At 37.9% G+C, this 18772-nt stretch overlaps 1 protein-coding gene across 3 annotated transcripts in view; it reads right to left on the reverse strand.

Moving 5' to 3' along the window:
* TMEM245 (transmembrane protein 245) overlaps window positions 1–18772 on the reverse strand; it is a 79903-nt gene that overhangs the window by 31153 nt on the left and 29978 nt on the right. For all 3 annotated transcript variants that reach the window (XM_074361956.1, XM_074361955.1, XM_074361957.1), the window contains 5 exons: window positions 17077–17181; window positions 13642–13724; window positions 10824–10914; window positions 3530–3628; window positions 1343–1474 (listed from right to left, as the gene is read on the reverse strand). In XM_074361956.1, coding sequence (XP_074218057.1) covers window positions 1343–1474; window positions 3530–3628; window positions 10824–10914; window positions 13642–13724; window positions 17077–17181 — 510 coding nt within the window. The remainder of the gene's footprint in view (window positions 1–1342; window positions 1475–3529; window positions 3629–10823; window positions 10915–13641; window positions 13725–17076; window positions 17182–18772) is intronic.

The following is an 18772-nucleotide window of genomic DNA, read 5'->3' on the forward strand; positions in this document are numbered from 1 at the left end:
AAAGCCACTCTTTTCACTAAATCATTTTTGTTTTGGAATGTAACACAAAAAGCATGTTCTTTATGTTAACATGTAACTTTATTTTTAGTGAGTTGATAAATACTTTTAAAGTTCTCAGTTTTAACTGCTAATACCATAAACATCAATAGAATCCACATAAGCAAAAGCTCTTTGGAGTTCTCAGACCAAAAACTTTCAGAACCACTGGACTAGAGAAAACAGAAGGAAGGGATTATCAAAAACATAAAATTCTTAGAATTAAAGGATATGAATTTCTAGATTTAATTTCAAACTATTATAGCCATGTAAGGTGAATAGGAAGATGGAAAAATGTGAGTGCAGGGATGAAGCCAGGGACCAAAGGAGTTGTAAAAAAAAAAAAAAACCTCAAGGGAGCTGTAAGCAAGCACTTGTATCTTCATCCTTCCATATCAGGAAGCCAAAAGACAGTATTTCAAATTACAGAATCAAGAAAAAGCAGCATAAACATTATTTTAGAAATGCAGAGGTAAATACACAGCAAAAGCGACAAGAACTGAGCGCTCTCTCTGGAGAAGACTGAAGTGAGGAAGCACAGAGCAGGAGCACTGTTATTTTTTTTTTTTTTTATTAAAAATCTTAAAGCTTTTTTGACTTCAGTTATGGTCATCTATTATTTTGATAAAAATTTAAATTGAAAAATATCTAGCATTGCAAACCTCCACTTTTATTAACATGATGAGAGTCACAAGCTTATTCACAAGAGAAGTCTTCTCATCTCTGTGAAAAGCCACAGGGTGAGACAGCTCACAACAAAGTATGCTAGGGAATGAAGAATGGTCGTTGAAACCTGACAACACCGCCAGCTGTTCCTCACTGCCTTCGATCCTCTGGAAAACAAGGCAGAGGTGGATGGTGCATGAGGGGAGGTCAAGAGGGGCAATGATAAACTAAGGCTTTAAACATTCACTCTCTCTAATGTAACCAGAATTGTATTTCCATCTGCCAAAGGGCTTTGCCCACCAGAAAGGCTGCCCCCTCTCTAGCGGTCCAGCTGGGGACATTCTGGTCAGCCTAGGGGACAAGGATGCCATCTCAGAACCGGAGAGCCATAGCATTGCATTATGCTTCCTGAGTCAGCATCCCTTGGTCGCTCTTCTACACAGAGGTGGCATCGGGGAGCTGCAGTTGAGGCCTGTGGCTTTTGGACATCTTTCTTGTGCATTCAGAATTACAAAAACTGTAAATGTCATGGCATTAAGAAGAGGATACCGCGAGGCCTTGAAATGTGTGAAGAAAACGGGGAATTAGAGTTTCCGTTTTTATTTCTAAGTCCAGTTTAACTATAAATACTATTTCTTACCGAAAGAAATGTCTCAATGTTCTCGTGAACAAAGGAAGCAATATCCTGCCAGTCAAGAATGTCTCCCAGCCAGCTATTCTGACGACTTATATGCATCTTGTGTCCTTTGTGCCTTCCAGAATGTGTTACATTCTAAGGAAAGGAAAAAAAAGGGCAGACGTGAAATCTCCATCTTAACCTAAAGAACAGAAGATATAAATAGCCTATTTTGTTTTAGGTCCACTTGAGCACTTTAGTAAATACACAAAGGTGAAAAACTTCACATTATTTAAGAAATAAACTGAGAACTCCACCTGAAGACTCGAAATACAGTATTTTTCTGTTTACATTCTAGCTACTGTTGTCGCAGCCTAGCTTAAGTGCTTCTCTCCTAAGTATATTCATGAACACACTTTTATTAGTCAGTATATTCAACTATACACAAACACAGCATATACTTTCATCTCCCCCCGCTTTAGTCCCTCTAATATTTCTCTTAATCTCTCATTTTTGCTTTTTACCTCCTTTCCTCATCTCCCTTATTAATATTCCATATAAGTTAAAGACAACAGGGGGAGGTAAGAATATGAATAAACACACCTAAAACCCATACAATGTTATGTGTCAATCATATCTCAAACCAGGGGAAAACAGAATAAGAAAAACAAGGGGCAGGGGGAATCTAACTCATCTACCTGGAAGAGAATTACACTGGCAGAAACGCAGGAATATTAGGTTTGAAAGAGCTATATATAAGCAAGTGACTGGTAAGGTTAAAATTTAGAGACAGAAGTGGACTCTTAACATTTCAGATGTGCTTCCATTCTTGCACTTTTTCAAACAGCACAGTGATGTCAATCTTCATTATGCAATGAGGACATTAGACATTACAACCTAGTAAAAGACGTTTACATTAGGTCTTAGTAAAAGAAAGCAGTACATTTACCCACTTACAAACCTATACTTTTAAAACACTGACCTCCCTGAACTATAAATGAAGCTCAAAGCGGGCGAGGGACAGTAAAAGCTGTTCGTAAGCAGAAGCCCCAGAGCCAGCGGGGAAGAAACAGATACAACCTTTCTAATCGTCTGGTTATTCAGCAGACATCCATCCAGAGATCCCCCAGTTCGTTTTAACTCCCAGTTTTTCAAACCCATAAAAACTATGACTGTTTTTTCAACTCCTCCTAGAGCAAGAGTACACAATGCCAGACAGGTCACTAAGCAACAAATTCAAATTTAAAATCTAGCCCCTTCTCCCTGTCCTAAGTTAAGAGGTTTATTTATGTTCCTCCTCTCTTTAGCTCAACCCTGAGAAAAAGCAACCACCAGCTCTGCCCCACTCTCTACCTCCTTTCCCACCGGACAGGCATCTTCCACAGCAGCGCTCCCGATGGCCCACGGGCCCTGCTAGCCCACTGTACAGGATGGCCCAGCATAACCAGCTGCTACCAAACAGTCATTTTTATATTTACTGAAAAATGATACCATTTTCTGCGATAAATTCTGAAGTAAGAGCGCTTCAGCATTAAAGGCTGATTTAAAATAAAGATCTCTAAACTTCTGGATTCATTTTCACTTCCTCAAAGAGAAAAATTCTTCATGTCTAGAGCCATACTGGCCCAAACTAGCCACTGCCCACACGTGGCTACGGAGCACCCAAAATGCGGGCTAGTCCAAAAACTGAGATGTGCTACTAGTGTCAGTGTGAAAGATAAACCAGATTTCTAAGACTTAGTATGGAAAAAAAAAAGATATATATACACACACATACATATGTAAAATATTTCATTAAGTTTTTTTTAATTTCATATACATAAGGAAATAAAATATATTGAGTATATCAGGTTAAGTAAAATACATTATTAAAATTAATTTCACCTGTTTTTTCAATGTGGACACTAGAAAAATTAACATTACCTATGTGGCTTGCAATACACTTCTACTGCACAGAGCTGGTCTAGAGGATGAGATACTGTGACCAGGAATGGACGATGGAATACTGATACACCACAGAGACTGGTGGGTTTTGTCATGGAGATTAATCACCAGCTCAAGCTGACTCTCAGTGACCTGAGGCTTAAGACCCTGTAGCTTAGAAATATCAATAAATAAAATCTCAATGTAAACACTATCCTACCTAGTCAATGAGTCTATAGAAGGACTTTATGAGTTTACAAATTGAAATCCTTAGCTAAAATAACTTACCTTTACAAACCAAGAATGATACAGTCTGTCCCAAAGTTCTAGTACTTGCTTTTCAATTACAGCAGTATTGTTCACCTTATCTCCGAGAATTTTATGAAGCTAGAAGAAACACAGATATAATCAGGGTTAATATTTCAAACAACAATAATCCAATCAAATTAATACATGCTGGGTCTCCGTATTTGTTTCAAATCAAACTAAAATGTTCCAGACTATTTAATTGCCTGGAACGACAATACATTCTTTCCTTAAACTCTGTTCCTTAATATTCCCAGTAAATTTCCTCTCTCCCATCTTTTTGCTGCCTTTTTCTTGCCTTTATACTTAGGTCTCTAAGAGACCTACTTTGGGTTTTAAGAGAATGAAGCCATGCTTACTGACTTTTCTGATCTTACCTGCCCAGAGAAAAATCTTTTTCCATGTGACCCCAGTGTTCATCCATTGTATAGAAGTTTCCTGTTACACTTATCACTGTTACTAAGAATTATCATAGAACTTTAAGTAAAATTTTAGAACAACAGCTATAAACACAAATCTTCCCTTGAGTCCACTGAGAGGTATCAGGTCTCAGAGTTATGAGTGAGTGATTGGTAGCCCAACTTTCTTAATACAACTGTTGGCATTTTGCCATTTCCTCTTCAACTTTCTACCTGCTTAACACAGATATAACTAAGAATTCTGTATTTTCTTTGGCATCATAAGTATTTCACCTTTAGCCTTCAACACTGTCATCTTTATTTTTAATGGTTTCATATTAGTTAAATTGTGATATTATTTAATGCTTACCCAATCATGGGATGCAGAGATGGTTCCCAATTTTTAATGTCACCAAGTAATACTGCAACATCCTTATGCAATTTTTTTTCCTATTATTAACAGTAACATGACTGTACCGGAATCAAAGAAGTGAGCACTTTTTTCTTTCTTTTTTAAATTATAGTTGATGTACAATGTTGTGTTAGTTTCAGATGTACAGCAAAGTAATTCAGTTATATGTATGTTATTTTCTTTTTCAGATTCTTTTCCATTATAGGTTACTACAAGATACTGAACATAGTTCCCTGTGCTATACAGTAGGTCCTTGTTGTTTATCTATTTTATATATAGTAGTTAGTATCTGCAAATCCTGAACTCCCAACTTATCCCTCCGCCAGCCCCTTTCCCTGCTGGTATGCACAAGTTTGTTTTCTGTATCTGTGAGTCTGCTTCTGTTTTGTAAATAAGTTCATTTGTCTCATTTTTTTAGATTCCACACATAGGTGATATCATTTGATATTTGTCTTTTTCTTTCTGGCTTACTTCACTTAGCATGACAATCTCCAGGTCTACCCCATGTTGCAGCAAATGGTGTTATTTTATTCTTTTCTATGGCTGAGTAGTATTCCATTGTGTGTGTGTGTGTGTCTTGTGTGTGTATATATATATATATACACATATATATATATATATATATATATATATATATATACACACCATATTTCTATCCATTCATCTCTTGATGGACATTTAGGATGCTTCAATGTCTTAGCTATTGTAAACATGTAGCTATGAACATTGGGGTGCGTGTATCTTTTTTAATTAGAGTAGGAAATAAGCACTTTTTTCTTGTTTTGGGTTTTTTTAGGGAGAAGTAATTAGGTTTGTTTGTTTGTTTGTTTATAATTTCATTTATTTATTTCTCAATTTTATTTTTTTATTGAACTGTAGTTGATTAGCTTTATTTGTTTAGTTAGTTATTTTAAAGGAGGTGCTGGGGACTGAACCCAGGACCTTGCACATGCTAAGCAGGTACTCTGACCACTGAGCTAGACTCTCCCCCCAGAAATGAGCATTTTAATGGCTCTTGCTATGCATTGCTAAATTGTCCTCTGTAAGGACTGTACCAATTAATATTTTCTAATATTGTATGAATGAAACAATTTTCCCAAAGCCTTATGAACTGATAAATTGTTAGATAACAGATGTGAAAGGGTAATCAATTATTTACTTTTTTCTTTAATCATGATAGTGACCACTTTCCATGTTGGTTTTCAATGTATATTTCCTTTTGTGTGGCCTATCTAAACCTTTTGTCCACTTGATTCTGGCCTTATAGATACTTGAGCCAGTTTTAGACATATCTGATGCAAACATATCTGCTCAAGGTTTTCTTTTATATTTGACTTACTCATAAACTAAAGACAAATCAGCAAAGATAAGAGCCATTTATCTTCACACAGTGTTTAACAATTTACAAATGGTTCTCACCTACATTCTGTGATCCTTACAACAACCCCAAGAGTTAGACAGAAAAAGGTTTTGTTATCACTTTTATTCTTTTAAGATGAGAAAACAGATTTAGAAAGAATCTATGATAGGCCCCAGGTCATGCAGGTAAGTGGCAGAGTTAGGATTAAAAGTTCTCTAACATTCTTCCAACTATAGCGTATATAACCCATCAACAAAGAACGCCTATCAGAGCAAATTACCCACAATAATTAAAAACCACAATTACCCCTACTCTAATTTCCTCTACTTACTTTATATTTGTCTTTTATACATCACAACTGTCAGATTCTCACAGTCTCCCTATTACCAATTCTGTCATTCTCCTATCAGCTCCTGGGATCTCCCTTTGACCAGAAAAGGCCCAAAATGGTTACAGAAAGCTTCCAGTCTCGGTTGCCCACACAGTGGCCTTGACTGCAATAAAGCACTGTTTCAAATCGGCATCTCCTTTAGCAGTCTCACTCCGAGCACAACAGCCAACAACTAAAATGCCACAACTATTAAAGAAAAGGAGAGTTCAGCATAATTTTACAGCATGTTATAAAACACTTTTCAAATTTGTGGTGCTATCAATTATAGCACAGTATCACAGACCCCAAGCACTGTCCTGCAACATTGTATTATCACAAGTCACAACCAAGACTGGTCCAGAAAACAGAGTCGAGGGACGCATCACCGCGGTGATGAGAATCACTAAACACATGCACTGTTGGCAGTCTGAGATGCTCTGTGTATATGAATGACAATAAACCATTAAAAGCAGCCAGAATGCTGACAGCTATGTAACTTAATGCAAATAACCTCATCTATAAAATGGGAATAAGTCAGAGAGCAATTCTCATCCTCATCTCGCTTGAAATCTTGGCAGCATTTAATAGAGCTGACCAAGTCCTTACACACTTTCTTCTCCAGGCCTCTACGACACACAGGGTGCTGCTCCTCCCTCACAGCCCACTCCTCCTTGGTCTCCTCTGCTGACTCACTTCTCTGACCTTCAAAAGCTTAAGTGCTGCAGGAATCTACCTTGGTCCTCTTCTATCTACACTCTCTCCCTAGGCCATGTCATTGGCTGAATTGTGCCCCCCCCCATGCTGAAGTCCTAACCCCCAGAACCTCAGAATGTGACTGCCATTTGGAGATTGCGTCTTTACAGAGGTAATGAAATTAAAATGAGGTCATTAGGGTGGGCCCTAATTCAGTATTACTGCGTCCTTATAAAAAGAAGAGACAGGACACAGGCACATGTAGAGGGAAGACCATGTGAAGACACAGGCCATCCACCAGCCAAGAAGAAAAGCCTCAGGGGAAACCAGTCCTGCCGACACTTGATCTTGGACTTCCAGCCTCCAGAGCTGGGAGAGAATTCACTCTCGTTGTCCAAGCACCCACTCCGCGGTACTGTGTCACGGCCGTCCTACCAAATTAACACAGTTCGTCTCCACCAGTCACATGGGCACTACGTGATGATACTCAAACTTCCATCTACAGCACAGACCTCTCCCCTGAGCTCCAGCCAGGTACGCCCAATTGTATGGGCACTCAGGATATTTTATATACTTGAACTTAACATGCCCCAAACAGAAGTATTTCTCTGCATGGAACACCTATACCCCACTACCACTTCTAAGGCTTTTCATCTCAGTTAAGCACACAGCTATCCTTCTAGTTAGACAAAAAACTTCCTCCTCTTTCACTCCATATCCAATCCATGAGTAATTCCTGTCAAAACAACCTCAAAACTATATCCCAAATACGACCGTTTCTCTTAATTTCCACTTCTACACTCTTAGTCCAAGTCACATCTCACCTGGACTATGAGAATAATCTTTCAACTGGTCGCCCTGCCTTCTCTACTTTTAACCACTTCTCCATAAAGCAGCCAAAATGAGCTTTCAATATCTGAAATCAGGTCACATCCCTGTATTCGATCCTTTTGTAACTAAAATAAAATCCCAACTTCTTTATGACCTAATGGCTTGTCCCAACACCACATTCCCTATTTCAGCCACACTGACCTTTCTTTCCCTGAACCAACCTCCTTCCCATTTCAGGGCCCTTGAATTTTCTATGCCCTCAACTTCAAACATTCTTTTCTCAGACCTTCACAAACTGCCTCATTCTCACCATTCAAGTCTTAGTGAAAGCATCACCTTCTCAGAGACTTTCCCTGTCCACTCTACTCTGAGCCACTCTCCACCACATCACCCTGTTTATGACGGTCACGGCACTTTCAGATCTGAAATTTTTACTTGTTTACATGTTCAATGTTTGTCTCCTTTCACCCCCAGTGTAAGCTCCAGGGGAGCCTAACTTTCTGGCTTACTGCTTTTCACAAGCACTTAGAACAGTGCCTGGTATGTCTGTGGACTTTCTTCATCCTCGTCATGTGTAAGGGACAGAGGAAATGGATTCATTACTTATTCTCTTGCTGTCTCACGGCAGCATGTCCAGGGACAAATTTTAGAAACAGAATACAAGTAGAAAGAACAGTTCAAGCAAAAACGTTGAATGAAGAAAGTAAAATGAAGGTTGATAAGACAGCAAACTGGGAGGTCTGAGTAGAACCCAAACAACACACAAAGGACATAGGAGATACAGCTGACAAAGAAGGCTTGGGGCAGATGGCCAGGGACCCTCTCTGCTCATACCTAAACACACCCTATAAAAAACTCCTTCCCTTTTCTGAGTGTGGCATTTTTTTCCAAGCTTTGGCTCTTTCTACATTTCAGTTTTTAGGACTCAATGCTTCCATGATTATTAGCTGGGTAAGACCTAAGCTTATTAGAAAGCTACCTCTGCAATTTCAATGTTTTTTTAAAAATAATTTTATTGAGATAATTCACATATCTTACAATTTATTCACTGAAGGGTACAACTCAATAGTTTTTTTTAGTATATTCAGAGTTATGCAATCATCATCACAATCAGTTTTGGAACATTTTCATCCCCCGAAAAGGAAACTCAGTAATCACTCCTGCATTTCTCCCCAATCCTCCCTACCTCTGAAAACCAATTCTCTACTGTCTGTCTCTTGAGATATGCCTCTTCTGGATATTTCACATAAACAGAATCATATGTACATGGTCTTTTATGACTGCCTCTTTTACTTAGCATAATGTTTTCAAGGTTTATCCATGTTGCAGAATGTATCAGTACTTCCAACCTTTTTATGGCCAAATAATATTCCATTATATGGATATACCACATTTATCCACTCATCAGTTAATGGACACCTGATGACTGCCTTTAGTTGTTACCCCTGTGTTTTGTAAGTCAGGATCACAAATATTTTATAATTTTTCATAGCATAACCATCTCTCTTCAGCTGTCTTCCCTTCTGGACTCATGAGCAAAAGGTTTCAAACCTATCTTTTCTCTAAATAGTTTGAAATTTACTGCTTTAAAATCTAAGGCACACTTCTCCAGCTATCTTAATTCCCTTTCTTTATCCATTTCTCAAATAGGTAAGAATTCCAGAATAAAAATTTCTCCCAAACAGATAAATAAAGAATTAAGCACTATGCTCTCCACAGAATGAGTCAGATGATATATTCCTGAAAGTCTAAAAGCCTTCTGCAATGAGTGAATTTACCTTCTGTGACAGTTCTGAGATCTGTATCTACATACAGTGGACCCTTGAACAACACAGGTTTAAACTGCACAGGTTAAATCATAGGCAGATTTTTTTTCACTAAATATGTGCTACAGTGCTAGATTATCTGTGGTTGGTTAAATCTAAGGATGTGGAACCAGGCATACAGAGAGCCAACTGTAAAGGTACATGGATTTTCAACTGCATGGAAGGTTAGCACCCCTAACTCCCGCATTGTCCAAAAGTCAACTGTACTTATCTTTCACTCATTCAATAAACATTTTTTAAAACTTCCCTATGACAGTTGATTTGGTTATCTGGTATGGACCCAAGAAAAATCAGTAACACACATCTTTCTCTTAAGTTTTAACTTGGCAATGATTCCATCCTCAGGTTAGGAGATTACTGTACATGTGTGTACAGTGTTATTTCCCAGACATCTTTTTTTTTTTTTTGAGATTTTTGTTTTTGAATTTTAAACAAAGGATCACATGCTAATACTGTTTTCTTCGCTCATATTTCACAGCAACAAATCTTGTCAGTCTCTAGATGATCGTAATTACTTAAATATACTAAAACTTCAAATTACTTTTGTTCCCATAGGCAAAACTAGAGGGGAAACAGGGAGATATCCCAAATCCATATCGTGGAGTCTGATCCTTGACTGGACCTTTTCCTCTGTCTTTCATCTCCCCTTGACAAAGCTTCGGCCGAGCTCATCTCCTCCAGCACACTCCTGTCTCTACATCTTGGCTCACATAAACACCCCTTCTTAAAATACACTCTTTCCTCTCTTTGTTCATCCAAGGCCTATCATTCCTTCAAGGTTTATCTCAAGGGCCACATTAAAGCGCTCAGCTCAGTTCCAGGCACACAATTCTAGTACATCTCAGTAGAAAGAGCAAGGGACTGGAGTCAGTCTTCAGTCTGAAACCAAGCTCTGTAATTTACTACAGGACTATCAGGAATTTACTTAGCTTTGCTAAGTCTGTTTCCTCATCTATAAAGGGAGTAAAATAGTTCAGACTATTGCAGATTTCTTGGAAAAATTACATGAAAACAAACTGGACAATGCCAAGCACAGTCACTAGCAGATAATAAAATTTAATACTTTTTCCTCCACAAAGACTTACTTGACCACCCAAGCTTAATAGTCATTCCGTCCTAATGCACAAATAATGAATCACATCCATCACAAGAACATGAAACAAATGGCCAACCTCTCAGATTGTTCAGGCTACCAGCACTATTCAATATGATCACCGAGAAGGTTTAATTTCATTGTATGTTGCTTGTTGACTTGTAGATTTAAACCTATTTCAAAAGCAGAAATTGTTCTAAACAGAATCTCCATTTTTACTTTATCAAAGCGAGAAGTCACTACCAATGAGGACCCTGCAAAGAGAAAGCCACAAAAAGAGGCTCTTCCCTTACCTTGTGGGTTATCCATTCTCGTCCATACTGATACACATTGTTAGCCGCAGAATTGAGAGCTCTTTGGACTACCTGAGCCTCAGGAAGCCAACTAATTTAAAACAAAGAAAGAAAAAATGACAAACTAGTATAGCATACTGTACCAGTAACTCTTCAAATTCAATTTTTTAAAGAATCATTAACTGACAAATTGTTCGATCAGTCATCCCACACAGATACAAATGATTCACGTGCAGGAATTCTTGATTTCCAGGTCTAACTGGCTTGATTCTAACATTCAGGATTTCCCTTCAAGCTTCCCTTAGCTTTTAGACCCACTTTCCCCTCAACCTTCCTTTCATCTGCTCTGCCTGGTTTCTCAGTCCATACGAGTCCTAGGTCAGGTCACCTGCCTTACTTAGCACCAGCAGAGGTCGTTCTGGGACAATGGGATGGTCAGCATCCGGGACAGTGGTTCTCAAATTGTGGGCCATGGACCAGCAGCATGAGAACTGTTTGAACGAGTGTCAAAAAAGCAAATTCTTGGGTCCAAACCCAGACCTACTGAAAAAGAAACCGGGCTAGGACCCAGCAATCTGCACCTTAACAAGCTCTACAGGTGATTCTGTTGTGCGCTCAAGTTTGAGAACCACTGATCTAAGGAAGCGAAGAACTGAGGATGAAGACAAGAAAATTAAGAGGGTGAATCACTGTTTTCAATTTTTTACCCATTGAAGACCTTTTACTTTAAAACGTGAGGAACTTCTGAGTAGAATTCCAGCTGCACAAAAGACTACAGTTTACAAAATTTACTCCCTGCACAGTGAAAGGCAGCCTCCCCACTTTCCTGTTAACTAAGCAGGATGCATCATTTGCTTTAATCTGTGTTACATACGCCCAGTGTTTCCCAAAAGAGAAAACATCTTCATATATTCTCTGTACTGTACTTGGTAGTGCTGTACGCTAGAGATGCTGACATCCACAAATGTAACAGTCCTGATTTAATCTATTCATGAGTGATGCCAAAAGGCCACGGCAAGCAGTAACTAACCACTTTCCTGAGGCCTAAATATGACACCATGCTACAAAGCTGGCAAGTGGGAAAGAGTCAAATAGTGACTCAACCCAAATGTGCAACATCCACCAACACCTCAAAAGCAGCCGGTAAAAAATAAGTGAATTATTTTTCCTGCCATACCTGCTCCCCTATTAACTATCTTGGTGAATCCCCCATCATCCACTAACTTCCAAAGCTAGAAACATGAGTCATGCCAGATTTCTTCTTCCTGTATCCAGTTAATCACCAGCTAACTCCCTCAAGATCTTACGAATCTGTCTGTCTTATTCACCCCACTACAACTGTCCATAATTAGGACTTTCATCGCCTCTCACCGGGTGTTACTCTAATTTTTAACTGGCCTAAGAGGCTCAAGTCATGGAAACCTTTCCAGCTTTTCTCCACAGCACAGAGGAAAAGATGGCTCCAGAATGAAATCTGATTCCACCATTTTCTTCCTATATCCTTAACCAAGATAATGAAGATATCTGTCACTCTCAAAAGCTTCCTTTGTCCCTCTGCACTCCCCTTCTGGAGCCCACCTCTAGCCACAGACAACCACTGATCTGTCACTACAGATTAGTTTGCATTTTCTAGAAATTCACATAAATGGAATCATATATGGACTCTCTTTTGCCAGACTTCTTTCACTCAACATAATTATTTTGAGATTCATCCATGTTGTTGCATGTACTGACAGTTCATTTTTATTTAATGCTAAGTATTACTCCTTTGAGTGGATAAACTACAATTTGTAAGTAATCAGGAATACTGAAGACAAGCACTGTATGATCTGAGCAATGGGAGATAAGTGGGTAGAAAGGTATAACAGAAGCCCTTTTGAGAATATTCAAATATGATTCTAAACCAAGTTCAAGAAATGTCCTAAGCAAGTTTTATATAAAAAAAAAAATCAAAAGAAAACTAAGTTAAATCTCCATTTACAATCTTAAAATTGGCAGAGTATTTCCTAACTTACATTAATGACTACCCAGGGCTTAGTAAATGTGGAGACTATGCACGCTGCCATCAAGTTTAGTTAGGTGAAGGGCATAGCTCTGCTGAATATTCTCCACAAAGACATAAAACCCTCTCATGGAAGCCAAAACAAACACGTACACAAAGATAGGGGTTAGCAAATTTTTTCTATGAAGTGCCAGAGTGTAAATATTTTAGGCTTTTGGGGGCATACAATCTGTATCACACCTACTCAATTCTGTCTGCCCTTGCAGCCCCAAAACAGCCACAGACAATACACAAATAAACCGGTATAGGTTATTCCAATAAAACTTTATAAGAAGAGGTGGCTGGATTGGCCCTGAGCCATAATTTGCCAACCCAGCCACCAAAATGATACAATATGTGAACACTTCTGACTTTGCTACTGGGAGATTATCTCAAATTTCTCAGCCTTGGATCCTGATTCCTCATCTGTGAAATGGGGATACTCTCTTCAACCTACCTCAGTCACTGAGGAATACACAATGCAATCAAGGTGGGTCGAAGAGCTTTGTAAATCATAGACATGTTGTAAACTGTGAATTTCAATTCAAATATAAAATCATTTACCATAAATTGTTTCTAAAATCTTTAGGTCTCCCCTCAACCACCATCATCCTCTCATTACATGTCATTCTTATGTAAAAATGATAACATTCACAAAGCTTTGGCAAACCCTTTCTTTTCTCTTCCAAGGAAGCTGCACCAATGAACACCATTCCCTGCATACAGACAAAGAACCTAGCCCATCCACCTCTATTTTTGTCAAAATAACATTCTTACTTTGCCCACTCAGGGTGATTTGCTAGAGTTTCATTAATCAAATTGCTTGTGACTTCAATCATGTGCACGCTCTCTTGATGTACCTGTATTATAGATTAGGAGAGAAAAGAATCTCAGTGAAGAAATGTGCCCAATTCAACACTTATTTTCTACACTATCATTGGAACAATGCTTTTAGAGTCGAGTAATTATACATCTTAGTTTCAATGAATTTAGAGACCTGTACTGAGTAACTGCTATACATACGTCCTATGACACACAAAGGAAATAAAATGTACGTAGCAGCTGCCTGTCTTCAAGCTCAGCAATGGGGGAAAAAATGTAACATAGATACAAGTACTTACAACTAGTCACAATATAAATAAACATAAAAATATATTTAGGTCATACTGTGTATGCATGCATAGCATATTATATACATGTAAGAAACGTCAACACTACATGGGCTTTAGAATTATATTGCAATATGAGACAAACAGGCAAACAAGCAACTGAGTAAGGTTTCTGAGTTTAAAAAGCCAAGTGAAACTGAATCTCAGACGGCATCTTGCTCAATAACCAACAGAGAAAAGGAGGGGGAGGAGATAGCTCAGTGGTAGAGTGCCTGCCTAGCATGCACAAGGTCCTGAGTTCAATCCCTAGTACTGCCACTTAAAAAATAAGTAAATAAATAAACCTAGTTACCTCTTCCCTTCAAAAAAACAAAGGCAACAAAGTAAAGGGGATAAAAAAGGAACAAGCGGGTGTCAGGGAATATGTTTGATATGATTTTGCTATTTTTAAATGTATTAAACATATCAAGCACATTTTTCTGTTTCTTTATATGCTGAATAACTTTTGATTAAAAACTGGATAAAAATGTGTTGCAGCAACTCTGGATTCTGTTTTGTACCTCTGAGAGTTGTTATTCTGTCTCAGTAAGCAAATAATTTATCTGTAATCAAACCGCAAAATCTGTCTTCCCTGATGTCTCTGCTCAGGGTTTTTTATTTTTTTTAAAGCCTAAGGGTTTCCCCTGAACCTGAATGGCTTAGCAGTCAGAAGTGATTTGGGCAGAAACTACACTCAGACACCTCACACTAGGAAGCTTCATCCTCTGCAGCCAGAGATGTGTGAGTTAAGAAACGCAATCAAAAGCACAACAAATCTGCAGATTGCCCCAGGCTTTCAATATTCACAGGACTTCTTTGGGTCTCCCATATACCACTCTAGAAAGTGTGATTTATTAATCTCAGCCCTTCTGTGGTTCTCCTGCTTCCAGAATCTCCCCCTTTTAATTCACAGCTTCTCTGCTGACAGCCCCAACCCAAATCTACCACCCCCCACACGAAAAGCTGCAGGTTTTTGCTGCCCAAGCTAGGCAGGATAAGAGTAAGTAACTACAAACAAGAAAGCCATAAAATAGGTGTTTCTACCAGATTCAGCAGCAGTTTTTCATGAGCAAATACTCAAGCTGTTTCCTAACTCATCATTTTCCAGTTCCCTGATATGGTGTTTTTAATAATTCTATATCATTTTATTCTTGGTTTAGCTGGAAATCAATTACCTGACATCCTCATCCTGCTATTACCCTAAGATATTTTAGGAAGATAGAGCCAAAAAGGATTTTTTGACAAACTAGATGTGGATAGAAGAGGTCAAGAATGACCCTGAGGCTTTTCACATAAGTCGGCAGAATGAAGCAGTCACTTACTGAAACGGGAAGACTGTGAGAAGAACAGACAAGCAAGGGAGGGTCTGGAATTCAGCTCTCACCTGTTACGTCCGAGAAGTCTAAAAGACAGTCAAGTGGATACCGTCACGGTGTTTTAGAGAATGATCCCTTTGTTGGCTGGGAGAATGAACTAGTTAACCAGTAAGTCTCCTTCAAAGGCTCAGTTTGCATGAACCCTAGACCACAAAGAAGTGGTTCAGTAACACATGTTATCAAAGTTCAGGGAAGTAAAAGCTCACTGAAGCACGGGATGAACAAAGAAAAAGAACCTGAAAGATGAACAATTGAGATGGGCAGGAAAGGAGACCCTACACAAAGGGACAAAGAAGGGAAAGCAGAATAGAAGAAAAGAGAGGAAAAAGAAAAAAGGAAAACGGAAGACCATACTGGTGAAAGGTTTCTCTGAGAGCTAGAAGAACGTACAGTGGCAGGTCTGAGTGAAATATAACAAAACAAAGTCTCTAAACAAGTCTATACAGACCACATAAGTGACTACACATGATTAATAGCCAAAGAACAGATAAAAACTGTATTGAAACTGAAACAGAGGTACAGAAAGAACAGGTTGTTAGAAGCAAATGATAAGATCAGGGCATATCGAGGCTAAGAATGACTGAGAACAGGACATCCAAATGGAGAGTCAGATAGCAAGAAACAATGCAATTCTTTAGTAAACAGCTGCATATCAGATTATCTATTGACCTGACAGGTGCTACGCTATTTCAACCGCACTATTCGGGAATTTTTCATATCCATGATTTCATATAAGCGTCACAATTCCTAGAAAGCAACATTTCAAAATCCGGGATGCAGAGTTCAGTGAGGTCCAGATAAAGTAAAGATTAAGATACACCGTAAAAGTTGAAAAGAAAAAAAAAAAAAGTCAATCACTACAGAGAAAATTTTAGCTCTACTTTGGAGAATGATTTCCTTTGATGAAAAAAAGATGACATGGACTGGATTTTTGTATCCTCCCAAAATTTGTATGTTGAAATCCTAACCTCCAGTGTGATGGCTATGAAGAGGTAGGGCCTTTGGGAAACTAGGTCATGGGGGTGGAGTGCTCAAGATGGGAGTAGTGCCCTTATAAGGAGAAACATGGGTGATCTTTCTCTCCACCATGGAAGGACACAAGGAGAAACAGCCATCTATAAACAGGAAGAGGGCCTTTACCAAGAACTTGACCATGTGGCACCTTCATCTGGGACTTCTGGCCTCCAGAACCGTGAGAAATAAATGTCTGTTGTTAAAGGAACCCAGTGTAGGGTGTTCTGTTATAGCAGTCCAAACTAAGAAGGGGAAGAGGAAATGCAACCTGGAAAGTGAGAAATCAAGAGCCTAATGGTAAATCAGCACAAAGACCAATGAGACAAGAAGGAAAGGAATCAAATTCTGATTGAGTAAATAGGAACCACACTAGGAGTCATGAGATCAGATCATAGTTCTCCTACTGACCAAAGAAGCTACTTTTCCCTCAGTGTCTCAGTTTTTCATCTGCATTTACCTTTGAGGATTTTTATGACAAAATAAAAACGCACGTAAAAAATGTATTAGGCAAATTCATGGCAAAACCAGTGATACAAAAATCATAAATACTTTAACTGTTATACATATTTATAAGCAAAGTAACATTTCCCAGGTCTGCATCTGCTAGCTACTTATCCATACTACAAATTCTAACAATTAAGAGTTCATTAATGATAACAGTAATTGTACTCTACCTTTGCAGTCAGGAGTAGAGCTAAAAGAAGGGTTCCTATCACTAACAAAAATATGATGAAAATGCTAATTATTTTGTCTAACATCTTCTCCAACCAGATGATCATCTGCAGAAATGAAAAAGAAAATTAGTTATCTTTCAAGCACAACTCAGTAAAACGTATATATATTCAAATGCCATAAAGACAAAACAGGATATTCAGTATTACAAAACAAACTATCACATAATGATTAAAGCAGTGAAAGCTAAAAGCAACTTTAGAAAATTAACTAACAGTATTAATTACCATTGTTATTATACAAAGAGTTTATTATTAATTACCAATGTTGTTATAGAAAGAGTTCATTATTATCATATCTAAGAAAAGGCAGTCAATTTGAACATAACCTATTATCTTTGCTTGAATTCTTGCACTGTGATATATTTACATTTCAAATTATAATTTATAATCCAGTAAATATTCTAAACAAAATAATGACAATCCACTAGTAACCTCAAATCTCATGGTATTTTACTGTCACTTAGCAAACGTAAATGACTTTAGAAAAAGTATGCCTCTTATAAAACAGGTATGTCCTAAATTATATAGATAAAGTAGGACCCAACAAGAATTACACTCAAAATATTTTTTTTCCTTTTGATGTCATTAGAGTTATGAAAACAGAAATCTAATGTTAAGGTAATGATAAGTATTAATTTCAGAATAATAGTTACTCTGGGGCAGAAAGGGCTGGGAAGTGGAGGCACAATCAGGAAGGAGTGCAAAGTGGGCTTCAATTACACAGGTAATATTTTATCACGTTGGAGGACAGGCATGTGGGTGCTCTCTTTATCTTCTTATATTTGAAATATTTCATAATACTTCAAAAACTCTAATATTGCACTTGAAATGTCTATTCTTCTTAAAACATAAGTTTCATGACAAATTATAATGAAGTGACTATAAATAAAGAAACAGCATTAATGTGGTGGTTATTCCTTAATCAATAATCAAAACGATGCTTTCCCTAAATGCTACTTGGCCTTTTATTTTGAGTATAACTACTCTCATTTTTCACAATCACAGATAATCCTATACTTAAAAAATTTTTTGCTTTCAGAATATATAGTAATTCTGGTAAGATTTCTAGAATTCCTGCCAGGCAAAGTTACCATATAACATTTCAAAAATTCAATCAGACTTACAACTGCTGAAACACCACACTGCACCCCTCAACCCCAACATGAGCATTGCCAAGGAAGTTATTTTAAATCTGAGTTATGCTCTCCAAACAGTGTGTTAAACAACCAAGAGCAAAGAATGGTGGTTAAATAAAAACATGATTTCTAAAACATTGACTTTCCACTCAATGGTTGTAAGCTTCTATCTCCTTATCTTTCATGAAGGACACTGTCACTAAGAAAACAATGCTCTAGTGAACTCAAAGATAAAAAGTGCATCTTTTATCTTGACAATTACAGCTTCAAACAGAAGAGTTAATTTTCAGTGCATGCTACCAAAGCATTAAAGACAATGTAGAGATTAAAAAAAAGCAATAACAGGTTTCTAAGATATGGAAGGTCAGAGGTCATATTTTAAATGTAAGTTCTGAAGTCAATGAAACTGTCAAGTTTCACAATCAGAAACCAACTTTGCACCTAGTTCTTGGGACAGTTTCCTGAGGAAAGAGCTGGTGTTGTCTTACTCCTCTCCGTAT

Source organism: Camelus bactrianus, chromosome 4 (genome assembly GCF_048773025.1).
Source record: "Camelus bactrianus isolate YW-2024 breed Bactrian camel chromosome 4, ASM4877302v1, whole genome shotgun sequence".
NCBI lineage: Eukaryota > Metazoa > Chordata > Mammalia > Artiodactyla > Camelidae > Camelus > Camelus bactrianus.